Raw genomic sequence first — 14,005 nt, forward strand, 5'->3', positions numbered from 1 at the left:
ATCCCTAGTTAGGACATAGACTATAAAAACTCAACATCCTTCCCCCACTGTACTAAAAACAACAACTTTGGCTTTCGATACATTCTAAAACAGAGCTACAAAAAAGTTAGTCTTAAGTGTTTATGCTTTCTCCTAGAATTGTTTTTTCTTTGGTGGACATGGTTTGCGTTGCACTGTACATACTAGACTAGTGCAGTACAGTATTACTTCTAAAACGAATTATGCAAGTAGGTGGTCTGTGCTCCCTGCCTATCTCAAAGCCTCATTTTCTGATATTGACTGGGGTGTACCTTGGAGGATAGCTGTGCATATTGTTAAAAGAAAACATATTTGGTTGATCCTGTCACACAGGATATAACTTTATAGAAAACTAGTCACAATTTGCAGGGCTCTCCAATCACTTTTTTTCATTTGATCCTATAAAAGGCTCGAGTTGCGCTCAAGTGAAGTAGAAAGATCAAAAGGTATTGCATAATCGAACAATTACAACATTTATAATGTGAGTGGATCACGGAACTCCGCTCCCCTGTTATTCTTTTTTGCATATTATCATAACTGTATTGCGGTATACAGGACTAGACAGGCATCGATTGTAAAGCTGACCATTCATGTGGCAACTTTGAGTCAACTTCAACCATTTTTGTGCCACTGGGAATAGCAAACACAATCACAATTTAATGCCAGAAACAAAGTAATTGGTCGCAAGAATTGTGTTGATTGAGAATTCAAAACTGAAAACTATTGGCATATTGGCTTGATATGGAATCAAACTGGGAAGACGCTACATTAGTTTTGTCGAAAATAGCCTGATCTGTCCACCCCATTCAGTCATGGCAATAATAATTCCATCACCTTTGTGGTCAATACATTTTATGCCTTCCATTGGTTTGCAATTTTGGTAAAAGGGGGATCCAAACACTCAATCACTCAATTGCCACATGTATGGCCATCTTAACACTTGCAAAATGCACTAAATCCTTCCTCGCTGGATGAACCAAATTCACTGTCTACCACAACTAACTTCTTAGGTTAAATTCTTAAATTTTTATCTGTGCTAAAGTTCAACAATAAACAAGTTGTACCTCTAAAGCTGATCTCTCAATTACATTATCTACAAATCGAGGTGGAAAATGGACACCACTGAGTCTGTGACGCATTTCTCTATGACTAAGAGCTTACACGCAAAATGCGTTATAAGCTCTGTGGTTTCCATTTTCCACTCGGTTTTATAATAAACGTCCCCTAAAGAGAAGCTACGGATCTTCATATTATATTGAATTGCTGCACTCTGCAGGTATGCCTTGAGGTCTTTGCCCCACTGAGCCAATATTGGATTGCTGTGCATTGCAATCACACTTTCATTTGCAAACAAAACAATACAGCTTGAAAATCACAACTCCACTTCAATGAGCTACTTTAAGGCAAGGAGATGAAATCTTCAGTGTTGTAAACAGGAGATTAGCTTTCTTGTTCCCTGATACTGATTCTAACATTCATAATATTTGCTCTGGCAAAATACATTTGTCAAATTCTATCTAAGCTGGCCCCAAATGTTTTCTAATGTAACAAAAGCGCTGGCACTTAATGGCCCCATCCTATCTCAGTGCTTAGTCCCACCTACTTTCATTCACATTCCAAATACCAGATTTAAATTTAAAGTATGGCATTTGAGAGTTAAATGCCAGGAAAATGCTTACAAGGGGCAGGGCTTGAGTTAAAAGTTGAATCTCCATATACTGCCTGGATCTTCCACCCAAGGAGTGTCATTTGACAGTCAAATGCTAGGGGCATGGCTTGGTGCTTAGAGGGTGCCCAGATTCACATTGGCTTGGGGCAGAAGTCATGGTCCACATAGACCTAAGGATTGATGTGAAAACTAACACATGTGCTTACAGACACCACAAAATGGCCAAAGTTAATACTTTAGTAGGTCAGGTGCACTTAAATGTTTGCTAGCACATCCACCATCTTTCCCGATAGTCTTTGCCCCAGCTGAGCTTACATTCTAATTTTAGCATCAGAGACACAAGGCTGAAGTACAGGTTATGTAATACCCAACTCCAGTCCAATGTTTGGAGAGAGTGCAGAACAGGTATAATATTTGCAAGGTTTATTTTTTATGTATGTATGTCCTTATTTGCTGTATGTGTCCCCATTGGAGATTATTTCTGACTTTCTGTCCCTATGTCACAAAGACAGGGTTTAATGGGAAGTTTCTCTAGCTGAAGTCATGGGAGGTCTCTCCAGCTGAAACCCAATTTTTTTTGCCCTCACTTTCTCTCCCAGTGACACCACGTGTCAGAATGTGACAAGACATCTTCTCAATGAGGACACAGCAGTAAAACCTGAAAGAAAATGTTACCCTTTCCTTCTTTATCCAAACCATGGCTGATGTTGCGATTTAAACTTCCAGAATGTTTTTGGAATAACAGATGAAAGGAAACCAGATTATAAACATTTCATGTTCTTGGTGGGAGTCTGACTCATAATTATTGTGTCACAATTCGCCAACGTATGTTGCCAAAGACCATGCTGTCCTTTGGAAAGTGTTTACATTTTTCTCATCATTGTCTTCAATTGCCTTCAGCAAGAAGGGTAGATGTTCCAGCACTCTGCCTGTATGAAGAGAGAAGGTGATCAATCTTTGCCATTGCTTATAACGAATGATCACTCAGCACATTGTACTTGAATAAAATACATGATCTTGTTGGCTTTTGTGTGCACAAAGATGAGCTAGAAGAGTAACGATGAAACCTGTCCCCCCATGGCAAGCGTGCTGTGACGAGGGAGACCCTCTGGTGTCTGTGAGATTTATGGCATGTTGCATTAATGTATTAATCTGCAGAGGTCTAGAGGAGAGATGAGGTGTTTGGGTTAGTCATCGTGCCATGTATAATCATGAACACCGCAACATAGGCTGTCCAGACTCTGTGCTGTCTGCCCATTGCATCACAATGTCTGCTGTTGTTGTGTTCATCATCTGACAAATCATTAGTATGTAGGCCTATTTTCAGCTCACAGCTTGGCAGCTTTTATAGATTAAAAGAAATAGCAGATTTTTATATTTTTTTTACATTGCATACAACAATCTAAAAGAAAACATACTTCATTCTACAATCAATAATTTCTACACACTTCTCTCCATTCATTCATTCTTATCTTTTTCGGTTTTCTCATTTCCTCACCTCTCCCTTTTCTTTTCCTTTCCTCCCTTTCTTCCTTCCTCCTATTTCTCTCCTCTTCTATCTCTCCCTCCCTCTTTTTCCATTCCCTTCTTTCTCTATTCTCTCGTTTCTGTTTCTGACCTATCTCTCTCTCTCTCTCTCTCTCTCTCTCTCTCTCTCTCTCTCTGTATGAATATATATATATATATATATATACACTATATTGCCAAAAGTATTGGGCCACCCCTCTGAAACATTGGATACAGGTGTTCCAATCACCTCCATGGCCACAGGTGTATAAAATCACGCATCTAGGCATGCAGACGCTTCTACAAACATTTGTGAAAGAATGGGTCGCTCTCAGGAGCTCAGGGACTACAAGCGTGGTACCGTGACAGGTTGCCACCTGTGCAATAAGTCCATCCGTGACATTTCCTTGCTACTAAATATTCCGCTGTCACCTGTTAGTGGTATTATAACAAAGTGGAATCAACTGGGAATAACAGCAACTCAGCCACGAAGTGGTAGGTCACGTAAAATGACAGAGCGGGGGTCAGAAATGTCATTCTTCTAGGAAGACTTTCCCCAAAATGTTGGGTGTGTCTGGAAATTTGTGTCCATCCAGTCGAAAGAACAATTTTTGGCGTACATTGCCTGTGGTGTGGTCTACACACTGCACTAGTCTACCACAGCATTGCCTGTAAAACCAAAGGTTAGACCAGGTGTGCCATATAGCAAGGCCTAATCTTCTGATTTTTTACTAGAGTGTATCTTTTAAGAATAACTGCATGTTCTAAAACAAATTTGTTTGATCATGTCACACAGGTTAAAATGTTTTTGAAAAGGTTGAAAATTGTCTGACCTCTCCATTCACTTCTTTGTTTTCATTCAATCCAAAAGGTGCTTGGTAAGGAAGGTTTGAACACAGTAGAAATATCAAGTGTTGCATGATCCAAGAACTAGACAAAATGTGTGTGCCGCAACACTCCCCACTCCTGTTTTTTTTGCATATCATCAAACTAATAGTATGAAGGGATACATTACCTTCTTTCTTTCTCATTATATTATGTAAAAAAATGAAAATTGGTTACAATTTGTGAGGTCAGATACTGATGTTGGATGAGAAGACCTGACTCTACAATCCGTATTCCAATTCATCCCAAATGTGTCCAGTAGGGTTGAGGTTACGGTTCTGTGAGGGCCATTCCAGTTCCTCCATACCGAACTTATCAAACCATGTCTTTTATTGGAGCTGGCTTTGTACACATTGGCCACAGTCGTGCTGGAACAGAAAATGGCCTTCACTAAACTGATGCCACAAGGCTTAGAAGAGTTCAGTTGTCTTTGTATGCTGTACCATTAACTGTACCCTTCACTAGAAACATCTAAACTCAGTTATTTGGATGGGTGTCCACATACTTTTGGTCATATAGGTAGGTGTGACTGTCCGGAATCCACAAACATTTGGTCACAATGTACTTTATATAGACAATCCTGTATTTCAGATGATTGTAGTAGATGGCATTTTCATTCATGTTGGCCTCTGCAACCGGACCTGCTGTTCTGCATTGACAGTAAGCCCCCATTCACACCTATGCGTATTGTAATATGCGCGTCTGTCGCACGTTTTTTTTACCGCGATTCGCGGTAAAAAAGTTGCGCGACCGTCGCGCGATTCCAAAGCCTACTTGGCAGTATACAAATGGAAAACGCCCTACAAAACGGACCAATACGCAGCAAAAAACGCTCCGGGACATTTTCATGCGTGGGCCGTTTTGTAGTGCGTTCGGGACGGGCGGAAATACGGACAGGTGGGAACGATACCATTGACTACAATGCTATTTATTTTTTTGACCGTTTTGTAGAGCGTTCATCGAGCGTAGGACGCGCTACAAAACGGTCAGGTGTGAATGGGGCCTAATAATACTGGCTCAGTAAATGATAGGTGACCTGGCTTGTGTGCTTTTACTATATTTCCATTTTTGTAGCTGATATATATATGAAGCTTTCTTAAATCTATCTGGACAACCTGTTTCACATTGGATTACTGCACAGATCTGGAAAAGAAAACACCAAGCTCACCAAGGTTCAAGGGAAAATACACATGAATCTTGTATTGAGAGAATATCTGCTTTTCCCGAGTTCAGCTTTAATGGTTCAGTGTGCTCTGTGAAGAGGAATGCATCTGCAGTTCATACATTTATTTGCATTAGTGTATGTAGAGTACAGTGACAATGTAGGTATTTGTACATGTGACTTCTGTGTTTCAACAAACAATTGTTATTCTGTGTCTTGTAATTCACATGCATTAAAGCTTTCCTCTTTTCAGGGTTCCCTTGATAACGACACAGTGATACATGTGGCCTTGATTGCAGAGAGCCAGAGGTAAGATAATAAAAGCCTTCTGTGTACAGGAAATAAATTCAGAACCAACAAGGCTTTTTAAGATCGCCCGTAAATAATTATTTCCGAGCGGGAACTCATTTTTCCATTGACAGAATAAATTCAATGAATGATGAGTGACTGCGTGTTAGGATTGTATGCCGGGCTGCAGAACGAGATAATCCAGTGACTTTAAAGCAGCTAAGACCACGATGAATCAAGATATCAATAAAAGACAGCTATTTTATAATCAATTTTAATTAATTTAGAATTAATTTCGCTGATCAATGGCATCTACACGCAGCCATGGTATTGCATATATAACTTCTCTTTAGGGAAAACCTAAAGAGAAAATGAGAATCATGTAGTCACAGCATAGCATTTGAAGCATGCAAACAGGATCGAGAAGTACAGTTATCAATCGGCAAAAAATTAAAGCAGACTGTGTATCAAAATGTAAGGATCACCTATTAGTTAGTCTTCCAGTCTTGATAAAAAAACGTTAAAGCAAAAAAAATAAAAATTTGTGCGTGCATGCGTTGCTTGTGTTGTAGGTGAGGGTGAACATCCCTGGGCTTTCTCTCAGTATCTTGGGTAAGCTGAGGATCCCACATCCCTCAAGACTGCACCCCTGTTTAGAATTCACCTATAGCCCTTTAATAAAGTATAGGTGTATTCCAGAAATCTTTGGACTTCATAATGATTTATGGAAGAAGAATTGGTGCATTAATACCAAGGTAAAAAAAAGGTCAGTGGTAGGGATGCACCAATACCAAGTATGCTCCAATACCTTCCCCGATACCAGAACTTCCGATCAGAGGAAGGGGAACACGGAGCCAGCTTCCAGTGCAATCAGGAAGCTGGGCGGCGAGTTATGATCCACCTCCCGGCTCCATGCTGATTGGCCAGAAAGCTGGCTTGTGTATTCATAATGAAAACATTGAGCATTGATATGCATTCAACTAGAGGAACCAATCAAAAATGAGCTCTCCAGCAATGTTGAGTATGCATGCGATAGCTGATAGGTTGATATGGGTTCTGGTCTGCTGTAACATAAATTATTGTTTTAGGATAATGGATGTCACTGTAATTGACACTTTGTTGTGCACGGTCTAGACTGCAGGTCTTCCTGAACACATACGGTATTCAGACACAGACGCCGCAGCAAGTGGAACCTATCCAGATCTGGCCACAGCAGGAGCTGGTAAAGGTGAGTGACAGCACACTGGCTGACTGCACTAAGCATCATACCTTTTCTCACTGTTCTGTTCAGTTTTTTGCTGCTCCATCTACAGGTCTCCATCTACATGGAGTTTTTATGTTCTTCCTTTGTGTGTGTTTGCTGTAGGTTCTTGTTTTCTTCTGCTATCCATATACATGGTGGTAGATCAATTGGTTTCCACCCAAAATAATTGAACTGTGTGTGGGTAACTGGTGGGGACTAAATACCTTATGGACTAATGTTGACTGTTCAGTGTTTTTTATCTTTGTTTTTTTTGGTAAAGGGGGCTGCAGAATAGGTTGGTGCCATATAAATGAGTAAAAAAAAATGCATCATTATTGTATTTGGTTTATGAGGGTTATCGGTATGGGACACCAAAATGCGTACATGGACACTAAAGCGTTTCATTGTGCACCTAGAATTAGATTTCAGCGTCACATAACACTGTATATGGACAATATGTGGACAACTAACCATCGTAAAAATATGAACTAGTTGCACATCCCATTTCAGAACAGTGGGCATTATTGAGTTCTTTGCAGTTATAACAGCCTCCACTCTTTTGGAAAGGCTTTCCACAGGATTTTAGGGTGTGTCTGGGAATTTGTTAGGTCAGGAGCTGACATTGGACAAGAAGATCTGGCTCACAATCGGAGTTCCAGCTCATCCTGAAGGTGTTCAGGGAGGTTGAGGTCAGGGTTCTGTGTTACGTTCCTCCTCATCAATTCATGTTTTTACGGAGATGGCTTTGTGAACAGGGGTACAGTCATGCGGGAACAGAAAACCACCTTCTCCGAACTGTTCCAACAAAGTTGCAAATGCACAATTGTCTAAAATGTCTTTATATTCTGTGTCATTAACTTTACCCTTCACTGGATACACCTGAATTAAATAATTCTCATGCTTTGGTCAATGGTAGGTGCAATGGTCAGGGGTCCACAAAAGTTTGGCTATTTAGCTTGCGTCCAGCCGGACTAGTAGCAGAGTCCTAATTCAATTAGAAGGTGAGTCCATATTCTGAAGCACAAGTGTTAAAAGGGTGAAATTAGTTCTCAAGCTAAAGTCTTATTGAGTCTATTAGCTATGAATCAAACATAAAGCTTAGTGTGGGAGTAGAGCCTATGTAGGCCCGGGCTTCCCTGCCAGAGAGGATCTGGGTAAATGTCAGTATTTATCCTTGATTATGACTCAAGGGAGACTGTGGAATAATTAATACAAGCCTTGCCAGTCACAGCTCAGCCTCCTGCCAACCGCCAAGATTGTCAGTCCCTCTGTCTCTGCAGACCCAGATACAGGTTTGCCGAGCCAGGCAAGCTGTCTGCCTAAAATAATGCAACGCGCAGGCTGGAGAGTACGCATTCACCTTTGTACATCGAAACATAAAAATTACCAGACACATAACATTCCCTGATGTATTTCCATTCAGATATTTGCTTACCGTTGCATATTTGTAAATGAATACTATGCTGGCAGAATTACAATTTATATTGATTCAGCTGTTCTGTGAGCAGAATGTAAAAACAAAATGACAAAGGCTTTTAGGATTTCCTGTTGGCAAACTTTCATTCTTGAGGCTGCGATGAGCCGCCCTGTAATGAATGATGTGCCCACTGTCATAATTTTATGTTGTCTGTGTTCCTTCCCTTCCTGTCCCAGAAACAGTACAGGAAGTGAGAGCAAATCTCTCCAAAGCAAAGGGAAATCCCCTCTTATTGGCAGGAACTGGTTTCCCAATTGGTTCAGCTCTCCTCTTTTCCTGTCCTGGTGACAACTTCGACATTTTGGACTTCTCATCACTTTAAGTTCTGGGGACAAAGGTTATCGGGTCGAAAAGAGAAAGTGGCCATTTCAACACAGACTGCATAGGCGTAGTCCGCATTTGTTTTGGCACTCTGGTTCAACTGTACAAAGACTCCTTGGTATGGGTGACCCATTAGACCCTTTGCTCAGTTAGGGACATCTTTCTTACTGATTGATGATCCATATCCAGCACCTCACTCCTGCTTCTCGTTACATAGGTTGAATTTCCCCACCGGGGACATAGACAACAAAAAGAAAAACTGAACAGATTACTTGCTCTATCGAAGGCTAAAAGAAAAGATTTGTTTTTTAGGTACGCTATCAATATGGGAGCTGTCATTGCTAACATGGCGCCCGGGAGCCGGCACCTTTAAAAAAATAGATCCACACTGGCAGTGTCTGTATTTCTATCCCTACAGGTTCCCTTCAAGAGGAATCATTTGTATAGGGACAATGCGGTGTCAGCTTTTGGTTTTCATGTTATAATCATAGGCTCCTTCTGATGACAGGTTTGCTTTAATCACACAGCACTTGTGTCTGAGCTGCCATAAAATACCGTCCGTTAGTGAATTCACTGACAGTCTTATGATGTAACACTTTGATCTCTCGGTAAAGAAAGATTAGAGCTGCAGCAATACTCACCTATTCTGCTCCAGTGTTACCCTCAGAGGAGTCACGTTAGTCATTTCAGTGGTGGGATAGTATTTTGAAAAAGTGATATTAAACTCTCAGGATTTTTTTCAATAAGAATCCAGATCAAACACATATACATTGCCCAGCAAAGTGCAGCGGTACCTCGGTTCACGAACTTAATTTGTATCACGATTCTGGTCGCGAACCGAATTGGTCGCGAACTGAATCAAATTTCCCCATGGGGTTCAATGTAAATAAGGTTAATCCATTCTGACCCCTAAGAATGTGGTCGGGAAACGATTTTAGTCGAAAACAGAATCATATTTTAACATAAGGTTCAATATAAATGAAGTTAATCCGTTCTGAACCATATGTAAAAAAAAATTTAACCACCAAAATATGAAACAAAGTACAGTACAGTATGAAGAGAGTGAACACTAACCGCTCTGCACATTCTTGTCACCTTCATTACCATTATGCACAATCTTTTTACCACCGTGCATGCTCTGTACTTTCTGGTTACCTTTAGTACCACTCTGCACGTTATTGTCACCTTTTTTACCGCTCCGTAATGTTTTTGCATATATCTTGCTAGCAGTAGATACATGCAAAAACTCCTAGGGTTTAACATTTTTACAAAAAAAAAAAAACTTACATAGGTTACACAAAAAAAGAACACAAACATCCACCTGGAACAACTTTCTGGTTCTCACATTTCATTATATTGAGTACAATTATATAAATGTGGTCAGAGGTGACATGCAATATAGCTTTCATTCTCATTTCATGGTTCCATTCATATTCGGTCTCCCCTCCCAAAGAACAGTTTGGGTCAGCCAGATATTGGTAATACGTAAGAGGTCTCAGCATATCAGTACAACAAAAATAAGTAAAAGGAATAAAGGTGCATGTGGGGTGACAATGGTCATCAGGACACCTGGAGGGGGGGAATTTCCCTATTCCTGTTCTGGTGGCGAGATTTGGATTTACCCTCACTTTCATTCCTGGTGAAAGTGATGATCAGAACAGTTAGAGTGATTCTCCATTACCAGCACACAGACAGCAATAAAAAACGGACGGGTTCTAACATCTGACCACTCTGCAAAACTAAAAACTAATCTAAAAAGTTTGAGATTCACTGATGGTCATTTCTCAAAGTGTATCTAATTACACTTTGAGAAATGACCATCAGTGAATATAATAAATTCATTGGCTCTTCAAAGTCTGCTAGTAGAGTAGGTGGTTGACGTGTTGGCATGCAATGACTTGGATGTTGGCTGTGATCTGAAGCCAACATAGACATTTGGGCAAGAGATTATCACGGAAGCAATTAAACTTCGGAGAGCCAAAGCTGACAACAAGATCGACATATATTCTCTGCCCCCCTACTGCCACGGACCCTCTGGTAGCGGAATCTCAGACAGATGATGTCCCCACTTTGTGGTGGCTTGCAGCCTGTTTCCAGGGTGTTGGCAGAAGATTAGCTGGGAAGTCAAGGAAGAGCAAAGTCCTGGACTCGGAATTATCTGCCCGCTGCAGAATCTTCCTCCTTCAGTGAAATGATTCGGACATCATTGAGTTTGTTGTTCTATCTAGTTGCTGTTTTCTTGGTGCCGACATCTCACCAACACCATGGCTTGGCTCAGTGCGTTGTTTTTCATTTTCGTTATTTTTCCTTTAATCCGTTCCAACACCGAGGTATGGCAGGCGTGTGTTTTATGCTGGAACGTTTCTCAAACTGTCAACTGGAAATCTGTGTATCATGCTGAATGAATGGGACAGTTCAACCATTAAGGATACGGTGATGTGGGCCAAATGGAGGCAAAAAGGCCTCCAATAACACACTGCGATGTACAGCGTGTAAGTATTTATTATCTTACACATTTTATCATAGTGCCAACAACGAGGCTTCGGTTCCCAGTAAAAAGTCTGACCCGTGCTAATTATTTCTTTATGGTTTCGTGGTCAGTTGTGGTTCCAGAAATGCTGGTTTAAAGCACGGGTGTCTAGTCAGAAAGGGATTTTGTTTTATTTTTGCTTAAAGAAGAACTCCAGGAATTAGCAAAGTTAACCCCTGCAGTGGCGCTACCCCCCTCCCCCCCTCACACACTAGAAGGGTTAACTGCTTGTTTTTCTCTAGGGGTCGGAATACAGAAGAAACGCTCAGTTGATCTTTGGTCATGCAGCGGTCAGCACTCACCTCTGTCCTCCTCCACTCTGGCTCTGGTATGTCACTCTGCGTCCTCACGTTCAATGCAAGTCAATGGACCAGCATTATTGTGATGACATCAGCAGGCTTAAACTACCAGAGCCCGGGGGAGAAGAGGCTGAGGGGACCCGTCTATCAGCAAGGTGGGTTCGGGGATCAGGTAGCTATTATCTTCTTTAATCCAGACCCTAGACCTAAATGCGCAGTTAACTCTTGCAGTGTAGGGGGTAGCCCTACTGCAAGGGTTAACTTTGTTAATTCCTAGAGATCTTTTTTCAAGCTGTGCTAAAGACTTGGATTCCCCCTACACACATTTTCTCACCCCCTCTAATTCTATTACGTCAGGAAAAAAAAATGCTTAGCAAACCTTTTATTTAGCTAAATCTGTGGTCATGTGACGCACCAGGTCCCGAGGCAGCAGCGTGATGACTAGAGAAGATACTTGTCAGCACACCTTCTGCTTCAGAATTAATCTTTATGGAACCTTCAGCATATCAAAAGAAAATGCAACATTTTGGAACCTCACGGGGTCCCTTCATCAGGGCAAATTTACTTGATGGAGGGACCCCGCAAGGTTCCAAAACATTACATTTTCTTTTGATATGGAATATGAAAGTCAATAAAGATACATTTTTAAAAGCAGAAGGTGTGCTGACGATATATATCTTCTCTGTGGATTACTGTATAGGCATTGACCCTATATACATCTCATTCTCACAGAGAAAGTTAAATACATCCCTGCTGAAAGTGAGCCTATTGGTTATGTATTCAACAGTCCAAGAGCAGATTCCACTGCTGTTACTTTGTTATCCAGAATAGCCTATTCTGTGCAAGCATATCTTTTTTGACCCTTTGCCTTGACCTAACTTACCCACCCTACCCCTCCACAGATGCATACTACCTCGATTTGATGACCATGGCCTATGGTGGGGGTTTTTTTTACCTCCTGTGCTGCAAGTCTCACTCTCTTGGCCACACCTGCACATTACAACCCCATAGACTTCTATAAAGCCATCTCCCTTCATCTCCAGCCTCAGGACAAACCCCTGTGGAAGTTTATGTGGCGGCAATATGCAGGCACAGCCGGTAGAGTATTTTTAACTTCCCAATACTGAAGCTGAATGATGCTGTAAAGGCTTGAAGAAAATTGCATGAAGCTGACTAAAGGCTTTGGAAATTCTTTGTAAAAAGCTTTCTGTACTCAGTGCACTTATACCGGTTGAAACCCTTATGAACAAAACATATTAGACCAGGGGCAGGCAACCTTGGCACTCCAGCTGAGGTGGAGCTACAAGTCATTGCAAGACTCTGACAGTCATAGGCATGACTTGCAGATGCGTGTTGGGATTTGTGGTTTCACCACAGTTTGAGTGCCAAGGTTGCCTACCCCAGTATTAGGCTTTAGTCCCATTCCTTACACCTAAGCCCTGCCCAAATGTCATACCTGTGCCCCATGAGGTCTCTTGTGTTGGCCACTGAAGTGGTCTTATTGAAGAAGATCATTAACAATGTCATGGGGGATTGCTGAAACTTAAAATGAGGGAAGTCCAGCCTGCAAACCAGGGTGGGGGGTCCAAAAGCAAAGGTTAATCTGACTAGATTAAGTATGGAAGCCACCAGTTAAAAATGGTGGACAGGTTCACTTGTACTCTTACATTAGGACAGGAAGATGCAAAGAAGGAATGACAAAGGACTACATGTCCTAACTAAGGTTATTTGGAAGGACTTTCTGTTACCTGGAAAGATGATCAACTCTCTAATGGATCTCACTTGCCGAGTATAATGGCTGCTTCAGTTATATGGAATACTATACGTTAAATCATCACACTGGACTGCAGAAAGTAGTCATTTTTGATCTCTTGACTAAGCCCATTATCATCAGCTCTTACCACCATCTTGTGTGGATTGTAAGTGGTGTCAGAATAACCCGTATAGCCGAATATTTCCCCAAAAGTCCTCTAATGCAAGTCACAACAGATGATTTCCTTACTCGTGTTTTCTTTTTTGGCTACTCGTGAAATTCTACTTCTTTTGCAATTGTGTGTTTTCGAGATTAATGGTCCCATTTTCTCCTTTTCCAGAGCTTTAAACATTAATCACCGACAACACTTTGCTGTTAGCGAGAGAACTAAAAGCCCCGAGTTTACCAAACACAATTTTTCCAGCTTTCAGTTCGCTGCTATGAAAAGCTTGCCGTTACAGCGGCGTGCGTAAATAAAAGTCCAGTTTCTTTGTGTTTTCAGAAGAATTATTTCACTTTATTTACATTTCATTCCATTACTTTTCATGTTAGGTTCTAGTTTTTGTTGCTTACTCGTGCAGGTTTCCGTAATGGTTTTCTGTTTTTCTCGCTTTGCGTTTCAAAGATGAAAGATTTTACTTATTAGGATACGCTTTCCTAATGTTAATTTATTTAAAAAAGCTTTTATATTTATACCCTGATTTTGTGGTACATTGTGGGGGAAATAAAGTTGTAGGCATGCAGGACCTATCAGTCCTGAAACGCTTGGAAATATTCCATATAGTACCTGTAAACATTGGTAATAGCTCGTATTAGCTAATGCTCTTTGGGACCACTCATCCCTTAATTCCTGT

General features: G+C 41.0%; 1 protein-coding gene across 2 annotated transcripts in view; it reads left to right on the forward strand.

The window, feature by feature from the left end:
• The window catches only part of PHKB (phosphorylase kinase regulatory subunit beta), a 206,348-nt gene that overhangs the window by 135,846 nt on the left and 56,497 nt on the right, over positions 1-14,005 (forward strand). For both annotated transcript variants that reach the window (XM_018553209.1, XM_018553201.1), the window contains 2 exons: positions 5,494-5,549; positions 6,663-6,756. In XM_018553209.1, coding sequence (XP_018408711.1) covers positions 5,494-5,549; positions 6,663-6,756 — 150 coding nt within the window. The remainder of the gene's footprint in view (positions 1-5,493; positions 5,550-6,662; positions 6,757-14,005) is intronic.

Source organism: Nanorana parkeri, unplaced genomic scaffold, assembly GCF_000935625.1.
Source record: "Nanorana parkeri isolate BGI_ZX_2015 unplaced genomic scaffold, ASM93562v1 scaffold6, whole genome shotgun sequence".
In the NCBI taxonomy this organism is placed as follows: domain Eukaryota; kingdom Metazoa; phylum Chordata; class Amphibia; order Anura; family Dicroglossidae; genus Nanorana; species Nanorana parkeri.